At 37.7% G+C, this 16,222-nt stretch overlaps 2 protein-coding genes across 3 annotated transcripts in view; both read left to right on the top strand.

Moving 5' to 3' along the window:
* The window catches only part of CPSF160 (cleavage and polyadenylation specificity factor 160), a 57,013-nt gene extending 48,403 nt beyond the window's left edge, over positions 1 to 8,610 (top strand). Inside the window, exons 21-26 of one of the 2 annotated variants that reach the window (XM_089158870.1) lie at positions 1,740 to 1,970; positions 2,142 to 2,273; positions 2,484 to 2,660; positions 6,225 to 6,410; positions 6,731 to 7,110; positions 7,352 to 8,610. In XM_089158870.1, the coding sequence (XP_089014996.1) occupies positions 1,740 to 1,970; positions 2,142 to 2,273; positions 2,484 to 2,660; positions 6,225 to 6,410; positions 6,731 to 7,110; positions 7,352 to 7,466 (1,221 nt within the window). In that variant the 3' untranslated portion in view covers positions 7,467 to 8,610. Of the gene's footprint in view, positions 1 to 1,739; positions 1,971 to 2,141; positions 2,274 to 2,483; positions 2,661 to 5,733; positions 6,198 to 6,224; positions 6,411 to 6,730; positions 7,111 to 7,351 lie in introns of those variants that run through there. The other variant, XM_089158871.1, reaches the window with a different exon arrangement.
* Positions 8,611 to 13,819: 5,209 nt separating this feature from the next.
* On the top strand, positions 13,820 to 15,214 carry LOC149013722 (protein PSK SIMULATOR 1-like). The gene has a single exon (XM_089157742.1). It carries the CDS (start codon positions 13,820 to 13,822, stop codon positions 15,212 to 15,214), a length of 1,395 nt encoding a protein of 464 aa, XP_089013868.1.
* The last annotated feature ends 1,008 nt before the right edge of the window (positions 15,215 to 16,222 follow it).

The following is a 16,222-nucleotide window of genomic DNA, read 5'->3' as shown; positions in this document are numbered from 1 at the left end:
ATTGAGATGCCCCATCTCAAATCCCTAACTATCTCGACCCTATAAATTCCTAAAGATGCTTACTTCAGGTGACAAACATGTTATATCTATCGTACTCCACAAGCAATTTTAAACCTTTCATCAAATAACCATTCCGATTGGAGAGTGAAACTCTTAACACAACCAAATTGAGCTAACTCAACCCATAAGTAGCCTAATTCAAGTTGATTTTATTTAGGGAGGCCCCTACTTGATGCCTTTCGATCTATGGCTACATCAATTTTAGTAGGAGTCTTATTATGAAATAGTTTTCTTCCTATTTTGTCAGAGTGATCAAGGTGTTGCCTAGGCATTCAGGTGCCTTTCTTGCACCTTGTTTGCCAGTTAATTGCCTGGGTGATGCCTTGTTGTCTTGTTTGTGGCAGCTTATTAAACGCCTTGCTTCTCCAGATGAGTGACAACTGTGGTTGACCAAGGATTTCATCATAAAATCTAAGTCTAATCATGTTTATCGGATGGGTAGTTTATATATAGGGCTGCAAACAAGATGTTTTTCTGGTATTAAGATGATTATTTGAGCCCTAGGGCATTGGTGTTGGTATTGGCTATGGTAAGAATTGTTGGTTGATTTCTGGGGTAGCAGCATGTTTATGTTACTGGCATTATATATTGCTGGCGTAAGGGGGCTTTCCTATCAGTTAGCATCACTTTGGATTGAAGGAAATGAAATGAAATCCGGAAACAGTCTTGATCAAGGTGGCATCAGAAGCTATACATAAGATTCTTTTTTTGTGCTTCTATCTTTAAAAAAGTATCTGATTTTTTCCATATCAGAGTTGAAGTTGTTCCTTCAGTTTAGATTTGTGTATCCTCATGAACTGCCCTCCTTGTTAACTGCAATTCATATTCACTCAAATAACATGAGAGGACCAGGTTTTAAATTCTGAAATCTGTACTGGTGGTAGATTTAGATATGGTTTCATTTGCAGACCAGTAACTTGCAGAGGAATGAGATCCAAGGGTTTGAATCATCTAGATTTAAGATGATTACACCCAAAATAACAGAGAGGAGAGTAGAAATGAGAGAAATTGGAATCATAAGAGGGACTGATTGGCACTGCTGAAACAGGGTACGGAGAGAGTGAGATTGGAAACTCAAAAGTGATATCAGGATGCAATGAAGAAGGCAAGAATCGAATTAAAGGACGAGCAGGTATTGCAGGGAAAGGAGAGAAAATCGAATGTTCCACTTAACATACTCAATGAGAATGAATAAGATCCTAGCCTACTTGGTACAAAATAAGGGATCTCTAAGCCACACAGGCGTCAACCAAACAACTCACATTTCCACTACCTCCAATCTCTGTCCTGAAATTTCATCCTAGGTACAAGATATATTACTATATTAGAGAAGAAAAACATACATAACAAAAAACAAACTCAGATAGGGAAACTGGAAAGTGAATCTAATCTTCTGCATACCCTACTCAATGGGAATAAATAAGATCCTTAATTCCTACTAGACCATAAAGCCCAACTTGACCTGGTTATTATTAGACAAACATGTCCAGCCTATTCTAAAGAACTGTTCTTGCAACACATTTTTCTGTGCTAAAACGTGTAAACCCTGGTTTTAAGCATTCGAAAGCAAGGCTGGTAAATATTCTTTCTGTTACAAATGGAGGCCCTGAGCTTGTAGCTGTTTGTAATTTTGAGATAATGTTTTGGGCCTACTTCTGAGTTGTATTCTGTTTTTGCAGGTTGTTAAGCCACTGAATCAAGTCCTTTCGTCTCTTGTTGATCAAGAAGGTGGAAATCAAGTAGAGCATGATGGTTTGAATTCTGATGACCTCCATAGGACTTACACCATGGATGAATTTGAGATTCGGATATTGGAACCAGAAAAATCTGGTGGCCCCTGGCAAACTAGGGCTACAATTCCGATGCAAAGTTCTGAAAATGCACTTACTGTACGAATGGTTACATTATTTGTAAGTTCTCTTGACAATCTCCTTTTTTTTTTAAATGATTAGGCTCATTTTCAGTTACTATAATGATGCTGTACCTTTCTACTTCTGTCTTGTATCTTGTGCTTATCTAGAGATATAGGAAGAACAGCATGGTTGGATCAGTTAACCAGCTATCTTATTTTCCCCTTTCAGAATACCACGACAAAGGAAAATGAGACACTTTTGGCCGTAGGGACAGCATATGTGCAAGGAGAAGATGTGGCTGCAAGAGGACGTGTGCTTCTATATTCAATTGCAAGGAATACTGATAATCCTCAAAATTTGGTACCTGTTTGGATTTTTTTTTTTTTAAAATCTTATCCCTTAAATCCACTTCCCACAGTCGCCACTCCCTTTACTTTCTAATTATGTTAAGAAATGTACTCCTTTTTTTTGTCTTGTCGAGTGGAAGTGCTGCCAGTGAACTCTTTAAGTGTTGCGATTTGATGTTTACCTTTTCTTTCCCTCTCCCCCCTCCCTCCAATTTCTGACCAGGTTTCTGAGGTTTATACAAAGGAATTGAAAGGAGCTATCTCTGCTTTAGCCTCACTTCAAGGTCATTTATTGATTGCATCTGGCCCTAAAATCATCTTGCACAAGTGGACTGGTACTGAATTAAATGGTGTTGCATTTTATGATGCGCCACCATTGTATGTCGTGAGCTTAAACATTGTAAGTGTGTTTGCTCCATGACTTTGATGCCTTCCTCTTTCTTCTCCTTTTGGGGTTGAAAGCAAGGCATATTACTCTCTTTATGGATTTTATGTTTCAATTGGATACCTATTGCTTGGATGTGTGTGAAAGCCTCTAGGTGACTCACTCAGTCACTTGGATACCTATTGCTTGGATGTGTGTGAAAGCCTCTAGATGACTCACTCAGTCACTTGGATACTTATTGCTTGGATGTGACTCACTCAGTCACTCTCTCTGTCTCTCTATCAATGGAAACCTTTTGTAGTTGAAAGCAAAGCGTATTACTCACTTTCTTTCTATCTAGCTAGCTAGCTATGTCCATATTGTGCTTTCAGCAAGTAGCAATGCAGATTGATGGTTTTTATGTTTCAATTAGATATCTATTGCTTGGATGCGTGTGAAAGCCTCAAGATGACTGTTGCAGGGGAAAAAGGGTTTCTTTCTTGTTGGGATAACTTTCTATTTTTTCTCCTTAACAAATGTATATATATATGGATTGAACCTTGCATCTAGAGAAAAAGGGAAGAGTATACAAGAGCCGGGCCAATAAAAAAGAACAAAATAACAAAGATAATAAACAACTTGCCTATGCAAGAGGGGGCTGCAAAATGGAAAGCAGCAGACCTGATAACAATGAGCCTGTTCCTTGGTAAATTCCTTCCGAGTAAATGGGGAGCAATGCAAGCTTGGAGCTGGCATTAAAGGAAATGGCATGTTGGCATTTCACATCTTATTCAAATAACAGGAGTTGAAAGTCCTTGAGAGGTTATGTTCCAGGATTCCATCCAGATATGGGGATGGAAACACAAAAAGCGAGTTTGTCAGCAGCTTACAAATGGAGTTTCTACCAAATGTCACATCATCCAAGATCCAGTTGCTAGATGAGAAGGGATCTTATTCTTCCAAGCCAACATCTAATGAGCACTCCTCCATACAGAGTCAGTGAAGGGGCAAGAGAAAACAAGTAGTCTGCGATCTCATGAATCCCAGCAAAGCGATGGAATGGGAAGATGTGAATTTGGCATATGATTAGGAATGCCTGGGTAAGGAAATAGGGGGAAAGGGCTCTCCAAGCAATAAAAGGCTGTTGGGGGATGTGGTTTTTAAGGATTGAACTAGACAATCTTGTGCCATGGGGGAGGGAGGCCTTTGTGCCTTAGCAATTCCCAAGCTGAATGGGAGCTGAACTAACTTGAAGCTGAGGGACAACCATATCGCCTTAACCACAATGGCCAGTAGGGATCTCCAACTGTCTGACAATGGGGAGTGGAAGCAGGGGACCAAGCACCGTGAGAAATAATAGAAGCTATCAAATATATCTAGGATTTACCACTGCAGAAAGGATGGGTGCTCCTTGTCATGCCAAAGCAAGGTACATATGCCGCCATCAATCCCGGAGGAAATGGCATCAACAGCAATGTGCATAATTTACAGGATCCCATTGAGGTTCTAAATCTTGGCTTTGAACAGCCAGAAAACGAAATATGGCCTAAACTGGTTGAAACTTGCTTTTTCCTTTGCAGCCAACTCAAGCTGGTAGTTTGAAAGACCATAAATGTTCTGCTCTAGATTTTTCTATACAGCCTCTCTGTGACACTCTAAGCACAACAGATGACCTATTCTCATGCACGTAAAAAAAAATAACACACTCCAAAAATGGTTCTAAAGGTTTTGAGCCAAATTTACTATAGTATATTGTTCTTGGATGGATGTTTATATGCCTAATCAACGTTTCTCATTGGATCCTGGTTCTTGGGGTTGATACTGAGTATTAAAGCCTGTTTGTCAGTAACCAGAACGGTCTGACCAGCCATTCACATGGTCCGTGGAAAAATTGTCCAAACCTTTAGTCTGCAAAAGGAGGCGGTCATCGTTTTTTTTCTGTCTGGCTGGACTCAAAGTTCTGTTTACCACATCTGTCATTCTAGTCTTCTATTTGTAGTTTCATCTGTTGAAGTGTGACAGTGTGGCCTATTCCAATATCTCATCTAGTCGCCTAGAGGAATGACTTCATTGGTTAGTTTCTTTAATTTTTCTTGTTTTTTCTCTTTCCACATGTGAAATATCACTATTTGCACCTCTCCCTGCTGTCAATATTGAGAGTAGTTTTTAAAGGTAAAGTAATGGGTATAAGTGTCATTCTTAATTGAAAACTAACTCTTCAGTCCCTATATATTTTCTCCTCTCCTCTTTTCTTCCTCTTTTTTTTTTTTTGGATGAGTAAATAATCAATTAAGACGAAAAAAACAAACTACAAAGGATCCAAGGGACATGATCAAATAGGAGGAAGGAATTGGGAGTTGAGCCCCCAGGAAACAACAATGACCCTGTTCCTTAGGGAATCAACAACTGGTGGGAGCGAAAAAGAAGAAATCCTAGAGGATTCTCTTTTCTTCTTATTTATTCTCTTCTCTTTCTACAAACGTGGGTTAAGGAAAATTGAAAAAACAAAAAAATCTTCTTCACAATTAGGCATTCTCTCTCTCATTTTTTTTTGGTTATTCTTTTATTTGATTTTATAGTCTCTCTTTCTTTATTTTTCCTACTATTTTTGTTATTTGATTTTATATTGGGCATGAAATATCTATAGTTAGTAAGGTAACTAACTACCATTGGTTTGCATCTAACTTTTTATGGTTGAAATCATGTGCCATTTTTTTTGGGGTATAGTTGCTTTAATTTACCCATATTTTGTCAGGGAAAAAAAATCATTATCAATAATTTACCTATTTTTTTAATGTGTGGGCCCACAGAATATATTTGGGCCCACTACCGCATACGTCTGAATATGTGAAAATAATTTAGAGTTGCAACCTACATAGGCCCACAATATGTGTGGTGAAAAAGCATTAGTGTTGCTCCAACGGGGAGGTGATCCAGACTCTCATCCTCCCCCCCCCCCCCCCCAATGTAGAATCTTTGTTCCGCCCCTTGACTATTATGCATGTTGTCAGTTGCCACCTTTGCCCTACATGTGATGATGTGAAACACTCTCAAGTCAATTTGAATATCTTATTGATTTTTCACTAAATCTAAATGTCGGCATGCGTAGTGAGAGCTGCAAATCATGACATGCAAGACGGCGAGGCAAATGTGGGTCCATGTGATGAGGAGCCAAAGGCCATCTCATTGGTGAAGTTTCAGCTTGAACTGCCAAAAGCATGAAGGAGACGGTTTAACATTCCAAAGATGCCCTTTTTACTCTTCCATTATCCTACTTTCATCTGCTTTCTTTACTCATTTGGTTGAAATTTTGACTGACATGAAAGGTCCTCTATCAAATGGAGCCACCTACCCTAGTACTATCAAGTAGTGAGGTCGTAAAGTGTGGGCATCACTAGGTGCATTAACAAATCCTACTCCTGATAACTCCCTTGAATTGCAAATTACAGTCACCTATCAAAGGCTGTACTGGATCTTTTGATTTCATGGATTATGACATGTCTATCAAATTATGTAGTACTTTCTGCCCCTGGGGTACTAATGTAGTTGTTGGTGTGCAGTTAAATGACATCCTTATCATGCTATTGTATACTGTTGCAGGTCAAGAATTTTATTCTGCTTGGTGACATTCACAAAAGCATTTACTTTCTTAGTTGGAAGGAACAAGGTGCTCAGTTGAGCTTACTGGCTAAGGATTTTGGTAATCTTGATTGTTTCACTACAGAGTTCTTAATTGATGGAACTACTTTGAGTTTGGTGGTGGCAGATGAACAAAAAAATGTTCAGGTAAGCATCTGACTTTTCTGTCCCTCATTGTCACTAATTGTATGCTGGATTATCTGAATTCTGAAAATCTATCTAGCTTTCCTTTTACCTTCTTGGGGTGGGTGAATAACAGATGCTTATTGATCAATCTCCAAGCAGCGTTATGGTGATTCCATCTCTTGGACAACCACGCAGTTAATACATAAAAGGAAAATCTGTATAAAAATACTTCTTATTTTCATAATTTGACTGAAAATCTATATAAAAATTTAAAAATACTTATTGTATGCTTGCTTGTCATGATTGTCTTGAGCAATTCTGACGTCTTGTAAGCTATGCAGATCTTCTATTATGCACCAAAGATGTCAGAGAGTTGGAAAGGGCAGAAGCTTCTATCCAGAGCTGAGTTTCATGTTGGTGCCCATGTGACGAAGTTCTTGCGCTTGCAAATGCTCCCAACTTCGTCTGACAGGAGTGCCCCAGGTTCTGAAAAAACCAATCGTTTTGCCCTATTATTTGGTACCCTTGATGGCAGCCTTGGTTGTGTTGCACCTCTTGAGGAGCTTACGTTCCGCAGACTTCAGACTCTGCAGAGAAAGCTGGTTGATGCCGTTCCCCATGTAGCTGGCCTGAATCCAAAAGCTTTTCGACAGTTCCGTTCAAATGGAAAAGCTCATAAGCCAGGCCCGGACAACATTGTCGATTGTGAACTGCTTTGCCAGTATGTTTCTCATTAACTTTTTCGAAGTAATTATAGAATGTCTGTAGACTGTAGTTGCCTTGGTGTTTGTCAGTAGTCAAATCATCCTCAAAAATGAACTGGACAATTTTTTTTGGAGTTCAGATGTGTAGTGATCATTAATTGAATGGTGAAAGACCTGAAAGAATTATTATAGTTTATCCTTTAGTCTTCTCAATCAGCTAACCATTTTCTCTAAATTTGCATTCCCATGTTTCTGCAGTTATGAGATGCTGCCATTGGAGGAGCAGCTTGAGATTGCTAATCAGATCGGTACCACCCGTGCTCAAATCCTGTCAAACCTGAATGATCTTTCACTTGGCATGAGCTTCTTGTGAGCAACCTCGTGTTCGTGCGTTGGCTCATCATTCTGTATGAAGGGAAATTTGATGTTGAGTTGTACATGGTGTATGCTTTCAGCTTTATATGTGAAAAGCAGTGCTTCTCAAGCATGTCTAAACCATGGACAAACACTAATATGATCAAAGCTATGTTATCAGATCCAGTCCACAGGGGCAGGCAGGGTAAGGTGGCAACATCCAACTGTTACCAGTCGACATGGTCAAGTATCGGTTGATATCGATCCCATTTCTAGTGCCATCTGAATATGTGCTTTACAGGGATTAAAGCTGAGTGAGCTATATTTATTCGATTGTGGCCGTTTGCTTTTAATCTGATATGGTGAACCTGTCCCAGAAAATTTTGATGTCACTTAGAATAGGACTTTCAGAATAAGATTTAGTTTTTTCTTTTGGAGGATTTGGGCAACAATTTGGCACCACCATGATAGCTTTTCGAACCAGGTGACCATTAAGCAAACGCGGTGATGTCAGGGTCCATTTAGTTAGTAGACTGTGATGCAACTATGCAAGTGCTTTCTTGACATTCTCTAAAGTCGTGTGATCACTGGAAAGGAAAAAAGAAGAAGAGAAAAGTCAGATGCATTCACATTCATTTCTCAACGATTTGGTCACCCATTCACATACACTATGGAAGTCAGTTCAAAGCAAGTCTACCAATCTTGTACAACTCATTCACATAGCGTTTGTGCTCAACATTTTCTCTGATCTGTATTTAGGGACCAAAATATTTTTCATATCCATCAAGTGTGTTACACGATTCTAATACTTTCCATGTGGAAAATCAGCGGTTCTAGAGACTTGTTCTCGTATCAATTGTTAGGTTCGATGGGGTGATCAAAAGAAGTGTGAAAGCTCTCCTTGATGGGTTTTGCACTTAGTTCTAAGATTTGATAAATGATTAATCCGAATGTATATAATTATTATCTAGAAGCTCGATTTCCAAATCTTTGTGGTAATGATTTGAATTGACGAAGAAAGGCTTTCCTTGATGAGTTGGTCTTATCTCTCAGTCATGAGTCATCGTAACAGTATTTGTATCGGTAAAACCCATATCGACCCGATAATTTTACTTTACGCTTCAAATTTTTACTCCCGATACAATATCAATTTTAAACCAATTCCTAAAAAGCCATGGATTTGATTGCATTCTAGTTAGAATTTAAAATATGGTTCCCTCAAATGAAGGATTTGTGCAAATGTGAAAGCAGCGCCATGGTGCAATGATCTCTCAATTCTTAGGTCCACGTATAAATTATCACTTAAACTAATTAATGTTTTAACCCTAAGTGCCCTTGACCCGTGTCATGAGTTTATCATAAATTAAGTTTCATAAATGATAAAAATGTAGTAGGGAAATGATCAAAGAACCTTAATTATTTTGATTCCTCCTCCTCTGCCAATCTCTGCCACACTCCGATTGGTTCCACTCAACCAAAAAGAAAGGAAGGAACAAGAAAGGATCCATATGAATTATTTTCTTCTTTTTCTGCTAATGATGTATGTACTTGAAATATTTAAGACCTTAAAAATCTATGATTAGTCTAAAGTTTTTCCGTTTAATAATAAGTAGATGACATTATGATGAAAGGGTATTGATGAAACTTTTTCCTCTTTTGGCACATACAAAAATACTCAATACTAGATGATTATGTACATAAGATCACCATCAACTCGAAAGATAAGTTTTAGAAGAATACCCAAAAATTCCTTCAACAACAAAGTATCCCCTTTAGGTTTCAACACTAAGATTTTGAATTTGCTTCCACTTATAGTTTACTTTTCCCCCCTCTTTTGTTAAAAGCCCCTTTAGAAGTAAAGAAACACATTGACTGAAGAATTTCAAAAATTTCACAGCCACAAAGGAGAAAATAGGCCAATTTGTCATATTCTGTGATGATACGTCCTTCGACAAGAGAATTTGCTTCCCTAAGAATATAGTTAAAAAAACAATTCATAACCAAAGAAATCAAGTACTTAATATCCTCGACCGAAGGTAGAATGAACCACAGATTCCCCGCCCCCTCCCAAATAAAAAAAAAAAAAAAAACTGGTAGAATGTCCCATGAAATACTTGCAACTTACAAGTTGCTTAATGTTTCTTTTGTCTCGGCATTAAATTTTTCTTGGAATCATTTATTATTTTAACATTATATGGAATTTTTGTTTCTTCTTAACTAAAATAAAATATAAGTTTTTTCCTTCTAATAAATATTTTATTTCTATAAACACAGAAAATCTCACTCTTACTGATTTTCTTTTTATTCAATATAATTTGCAAAAAAGGCAAAATCGCCAAACAAGAACCCTCCCCAAAGAAACTTCAAGGCAGCCATTAGTTATTCAAGCCTTGAAGGTAGAACAGGATTTTTATTACAACTTTCCCCAAACCTTGGCTTGTAATTCCTTCCATGGCTATTCTGGGTTGAATGCTGTGTGTTTGAACACGTGTGAGTGGAATATCACAGTCTTCCAGGTAAATGCAATGATGGTTTCCACGTGTGGAGCGTCCACCAGTAGCAGGAGGAGAATCTTAATGAGTTTCCAAAGTGTATACAGGGGACCATGTCCACATAAAGTGGAACCTTCCTAGGTCAAGATGAGAAAAAAAAAGCATATTTCAATGGATGAGAAACCATAGATTGTCGGTTTTCTTGTTTACTGTTCTTTCTTCTCACCCATCTTCTTCAGGTTCAAACTTCAAACACTGCCTTCTCTTCTCCTCTTAGAGTCAGTATTGGAATCCAAGTAATGAAGGTTCAGGTCCCCATCATGGTGGGCTGCATTGGAGGAGAAAATAAGAGAGATCAGTCAGTGGAACTCATCAAGGCCAAGTAAAAGAGAATCTCTCTTTCCTTATTCTTTTTCTAGGGTTTTAAAAATCTTCATGGGTTTTTGGGTTTAGATATATATTCCTACTTTGAGTAACAAAGGTGGAATTTGTCTTGGTCAAGCATTTAGGGTTTAGACCCAACTTCATAGATTCAATGTGGGTTTAGGGTTCACAACCACATTCTTCAAGTAATGCAGGCTCAAGCTTACAAACACTGCCTTCTGTGCTCCTTCTAGAGTTAGTATATAGCAAAGTGGAATCCAAATAATGCAGGTTCAGGTTCCAATCAAGGTGGGGCTGCATTGAAAGAGAGACAGTGGAAGTCATCAAGGCCAAGTAAAAGAGGACCTTTCTTTCATTATTCTTTTTCTAGGGTTCTGAAAATCTACTTGGCTGTAGTTATATATATTCCTATTTTGAGTAACAAAGGTGGAAATGGCTTGGTCAAGCATTTGGGGTTTGGAGTTTAGACCCAACTCCATGGATTAAATGTGGGTTTTAAGGATTCACCACAACCACACAGCTAGTGAATGGGCACTCCACATACAGATGAATCTGCATATATCTTCTTGAAGTAATCATTTGTAAAGCTAGGCATAGCACTGTAGCTTCTGGTTCTGACACTTGTTTGATTCTCATCCATATGAAGTAATTGAATCTAGGAAAATGGCTTTGTTTATGACAATTACTTCAGTACAGTGAACACTGAACAGTTTAGTGGATTCCATTGTGGCAGATGAGTGTTGAGATACTAAATAGAGTATGAATTGAAAACTGGAAATGCTCAAGTGGCAAAGGGTTTCAAGTACAATGTACTGCTCTTGATCTTCAACTATTACAGTATTACTGCCAGTTCTTCACCAAAAAAAAATATATATAACAGCTCTGGTACTCTTCAAATCCTGGGTGTACGGATATAATATAATAGCATACAGGAGTACAGGACTTGCTTACAAGCCTAACAGGACACAATAGTGTTTCCATGATCACCCATCAAAGTGTTATGCATTATAAATTTAGTTTAACAGTCTCAAACAATAGTTATAGTATTATTTTGTTCTTTAAAAACAAAAGAATGGGTGATAAATATTTATTAAAATGGTTTATTCTTCAATGAGAAAAATGGTCTTTAAGAACGACTTCTAGGAAATAATAGAGCTCTCTTCAAGACCAAGACCATCTTACTTATAGAACCCCCTTTATTTTATTCTATTATTTAATACCTTTGTTTGAAAACTAGATTTTTCAGATTATGGGTTCCATTGAAAAATTATTTTTGAATGAATTTATCAAACGCCCATATCCCACAAAGAAGATCCCCTAACTATAAACTGTGTAAAAATGATTTTATACAAATAACTGATATCCCATGATAAAAGTGTTAGCAAACTCATTAATATGGGGTTTGTTGTATTATTAATCCTTATATGTGATACTAACCATCATTGTTAACAAATGGTTACCACATATTTCAAAGCCATAATAAAAACTATCACCCTTAACTACCACCAATGTTTTCTTGTAATGGTCATGCATAACCTATAAGATCTCTTTGGATGCAGAAAAGCTGAAATGGTTAATTATTACTTAATTAAATATGCATTCTTGGTGATGTTAACTATTTACAAGAGCAAGTTGGAATGCCATTTGAGCCACAAGTGGAAGCATCATAATTAGCTTGGTTGACAAAGTTTAGATTGTTTAACTTTTAATGGCAACAAAGGCATATGCTGTAAAATATTTGCCTGGTATCCTATAAATTTGAAATTACAAATGTCAGATGATAAGATTATTTATGCGTCCATATATATATATACACACAAAGGATTTATTAACGAGGCATATGATATATTTAATGCTTTCTTGATCGTGTTCTATTACATTCTCAACCTCTTTAAGTAGTATACACATATGTATTAGTGCACGTCTGTGCATCGTAACTTTCTTGTTACAACATTTATTACTATAAAAAGTCCTGCAATTATCAAGGAAGTTTCCTCTTATTATAAATAATGTGATTAAATAAATAATACTTTATCACCATTATCCACTTGTCAGTCTCTGATAGGTCTCTATTTTCTTTTACTATCTCTTGTTTCTTGGATGGATAAAAAATGAAATAGATAAAGGTCAATAGAAGAGATAAAGGAGATGAAACAGGGATTTGTTTTAAGAAACACTTACACCAAGATACATAGATGTAAGGGCTGATGCCCTTCTTCTTCCGACAAGTCAACAAGATCTAGTGATACTGTTCTTCATATGGTAGGCATGGATAAGCCAATGGTTGAAAGATTTGAGAAGCCTTAGCCAACCCAAACCTTCATGATGATGAGTTCTGATTCCAACCCAACAATGCAATCTTGCAATATTTTCATTGTACTATGTGAGTTTGAGTTAATGCCTTCATGGGTTCCTCCACTCAACTCTTAATACAGTTAACAAAAACTTTGATTACGAGAAATTTTCTGGAAGTTTCACTTCCGATCCATTCTATCGAAATTCAGAGTTAAATTTCTTTCCTAATATGTGATGGAGTGATGTGAAAAGAGCACAAACCTCTGCTTTGATAGAAATAAAATACAGACTCGTACATACTTATGGGTTGTATGATTTGTTGGCTCAAGCCCATTTGGTCCAACCACTAAAACCACACAATATCAACTTGGGTCGGACCAGTCCATCCCAGCCAATTTTGAACCAGACCAGCCAATTGATATTTTGTTTTCCTCTTGGTGGACCCAAAGAAAATAAAAAGAACTGAAAATGCTTATTGGGCTATTGATCAATCAGTCAATTCAAACAGTGGTACACGTCTTTGCTTTTGCTCACGCGCTATAGAGTTTATCAACTTATCATTGCTATTCCCACTTTTCCTCTTTTTTTTTTTCTTCTCTTGAAGAGGAACCAGTCTAGTCTAACCAAAGACATGGATTGTTAAAATTAAAAGTTGGAATTGGGCCTGAATGGGCCCCCAAGAAATTGATGTGTGTGATGCCGTTTCAGTTTCTATCGTGGACCCCACATGCTCACTACTGATTCTAATGCCAATTCACACGAACACAATCAAAACAACCTTTCCTACTTCTATTTTTTTTTTCTTCTCATTTTGGTGTGTACACAATACAAAACCAACAAACTTATTTATATAATAAATTCACTAGCTTTCCGCCTAGGGATTATTGTGAACAATAAAAAAATTTCTAAAAATCAATTCAAGAAATTTGCATAAATAAGGCACTAAGCATTGAAAATTGAAATCATCCACTTGGTCTCTTTCTCTCACCCTCTCTCTTAAGACTATTTGTAAAGCTAGCTTTGAACAACCCCACGAGCTTCTTATAACATCTCTTTTGTCCTTAGCTCTGCAACTCTTCTTCACTTCACTTCAATTATTATCTCTTCTTGATCCACATATTCTCACTCTCACACAAACCCATCACCTGAAATCACTTCGTTTTCTTTTCCCATCTTCATCTCTGCTATTCTTGTTCAAATCATGGCTCTTGAAACATGGTTGATCAAGGTAAAGGTTGCTGTCTCTAATGGTCTTGATACTATTAAATTACACAAAACTTCCAGCAAGAAGTCTAACGTTAGTGTTCAAGCTTTTGAGATCGCGGGTCTCATGTCAAAGCTAATCCATCTTTGGCAGTCTCTTTCAGACAAGAATATCCATCGTCTTCGCCATGAATCCATTTCTCTTGAAGGAGTACGCAAAATCGTGTCCAACGATGATGATTTCCTCTTATCTCTTGCTTGTGCTGAGATGGTTCAGAACTTGAGGCTTCAAGCCAAATCTGTTTCCAGGCTCAGCAAACGTTGCAAAGAAGGTTCGGGTCTTCATTGTTTCCATCACCTGTTCGAAGAATTCTCCAACAGAGGCCTTGATCCTTATGGCTGGGTTTTAAGCTGCAGAGAGATGGAATCGAAGCTGAAGAAGATGGATCGGTACATCACACTAACCATGAATCTTCATAAAGAAATGGACAAGGTTGCAGAGATCGAGCACGCTCTGAAGAAATTAATGCAATGTGCAGACATAGTCAAGGAGAAGAGGATAGCTGATCTGCAACAGAAGCTTTTCTGGCACAAACAAGAAGTGAAGCACTTAAAAGAGAGTTCTTTATGGGGGAGAAGCTTTGATACTGTCACGTTATTACTTGCAAGATCGGTGTTCACTGTTCTAGCAAGAATCAAGCTTGTGTTCGGCATTGGACCAACGATCCATGGCCCTTTACCACGAAGCCTATCTGGATCAGCCATGGTTTACCCTTCTGATACTACTAGTGTATGTAAATCTATTTCAGAACCCTTGACGATGGAAGCATCTAAGCTTGATCATCATTACAAGGTGAGTAAGCAAGATGAACTGATCAATCAAAATGGGTTCCTTAGACCAGCACCAAATACCTTAGGAGCAGCAGCTCTGGCTCTACACTACTCGAATTTGGTTATTGTGACAGAGAAAATGATCAAATCACCACAATTGGTTGGTCTTGATGCAAGAGATGATCTCTATGCCATGTTACCTACTAGTATTAGAGTGTCATTGAGGGCTAGATTGAAAGGTATTGGATTCTCAGCGAGTGATCCAGTGCTCGCCGGAGAATGGAGAGAAGCACTTGGGAGGATCTTGGGTTGGTTATCACCTTTGGCTCATAACATGATTAAGTGGCAGAATGAACGTAGCTTTGAGCAGCAGAATTTGATACCAAAGACTAATGTTCTTCTTTTTCAAACACTCTACTTTGCAAACCAGGCCAAGACTGAGGCAGCCATAACAGAGCTTCTTGTGGGTCTCAATTATATATGGAGATACGAGAGAGAGATGAGTTCTAAGGCTTTATTGGAATGCTCCAACTTAACCAATTTGCAGACACCTTCTGGTTAATTAAACTCTTGAGGGATGATTCTGTTTCTTCTTCTCTTTTCAAGTTTTATGTGGATTGTTTCATCCATTCCTTCCCCCTCCCTTCCTTGGTAGCTGCTTTTTTTTATTTAGATTAATGAGGAGTTCAATTGTCTTCTTGCCAACTTTACCTGTATATCTCAACATAGAAGAAGATATCTGTGAATACCATCTTATGGGTAGTTTTCTTTTTCATGGCTCTGTGAGTTACAAGATGTAATATTGGGAATTTAAGTCGTTCCAAATAGCTTGCTTAATAGATGCTAACATTGTTTGACATTCATCTCAAAATACAAATCTGATAGAAGTGACTGAGAATCCTATGCAATTATCTTGCAGGATGAACAGTTGACTTTTGGCCTTAGATGGCTTGCTTTAATTGCCAAAGTAGGGTTCTCTTTACCAATTACTGTGCCATGTGATTTCTTGTCCCGATCTTCTGAGCCGTAAAGTCCGTACTTTCTTCACACTTCTTCATCACATATTAAAAGGAAGGCTCATGAAGGAGAGTCCACTAGAGTTTCATCTTTGATACATTTTGTAAGAACTCAAAGGTGCCAGTCCCCCTCCTAATGTATAGTGAAGAAGTACGAAAAGGGCACAGACTTCTTCCCCAATGAATAGAAGATTCAGACTTTAATTTCTCTAAGGTTGTATGTAATTAAGTGCACATGCTAGAGGAGTATTGGGTTATAGGGATCTACCTTAGATTCTATCTTAATTTATTAAGATAGGTCAATACCTAACCAGCCAAAGAGACAAAAGCTCCACCTGCAGATGCTTTATTTGCGCCCTATTGAAATGAAAAGAACTGAAGCTTGGAACCATTAGAAACTTGCAGAGCAATAAACAATTCTGTGCATTTCCTTAGTGTCTCAAGAAATGCCAAAATGGCAGCTAAAGCTACAAATCACCTGTAAGGAAATGCTAGTTGCTAGAGATCTGTTTCAGAAAAAGTTAAAAGGAGATATATAGATGGAGTTTGTCGCT

Source organism: Hakea prostrata, chromosome 6, assembly GCF_041222555.1.
Source record: "Hakea prostrata isolate BN-2017 chromosome 6, UWA_Hpros_2, whole genome shotgun sequence".
Classification (NCBI taxonomy): domain Eukaryota; kingdom Viridiplantae; phylum Streptophyta; class Magnoliopsida; order Proteales; family Proteaceae; genus Hakea; species Hakea prostrata.
This window is presented reverse-complemented; position numbering and strand designations above follow the sequence as displayed.

Coding starts and splice junctions, on each gene's coding strand:
- LOC149013722 (XM_089157742.1), top strand. CDS start 13,820: ATGGCTCTTGAAACATGGTTGATCAAGGTAAAGGTTGCTGTCTCTAAT.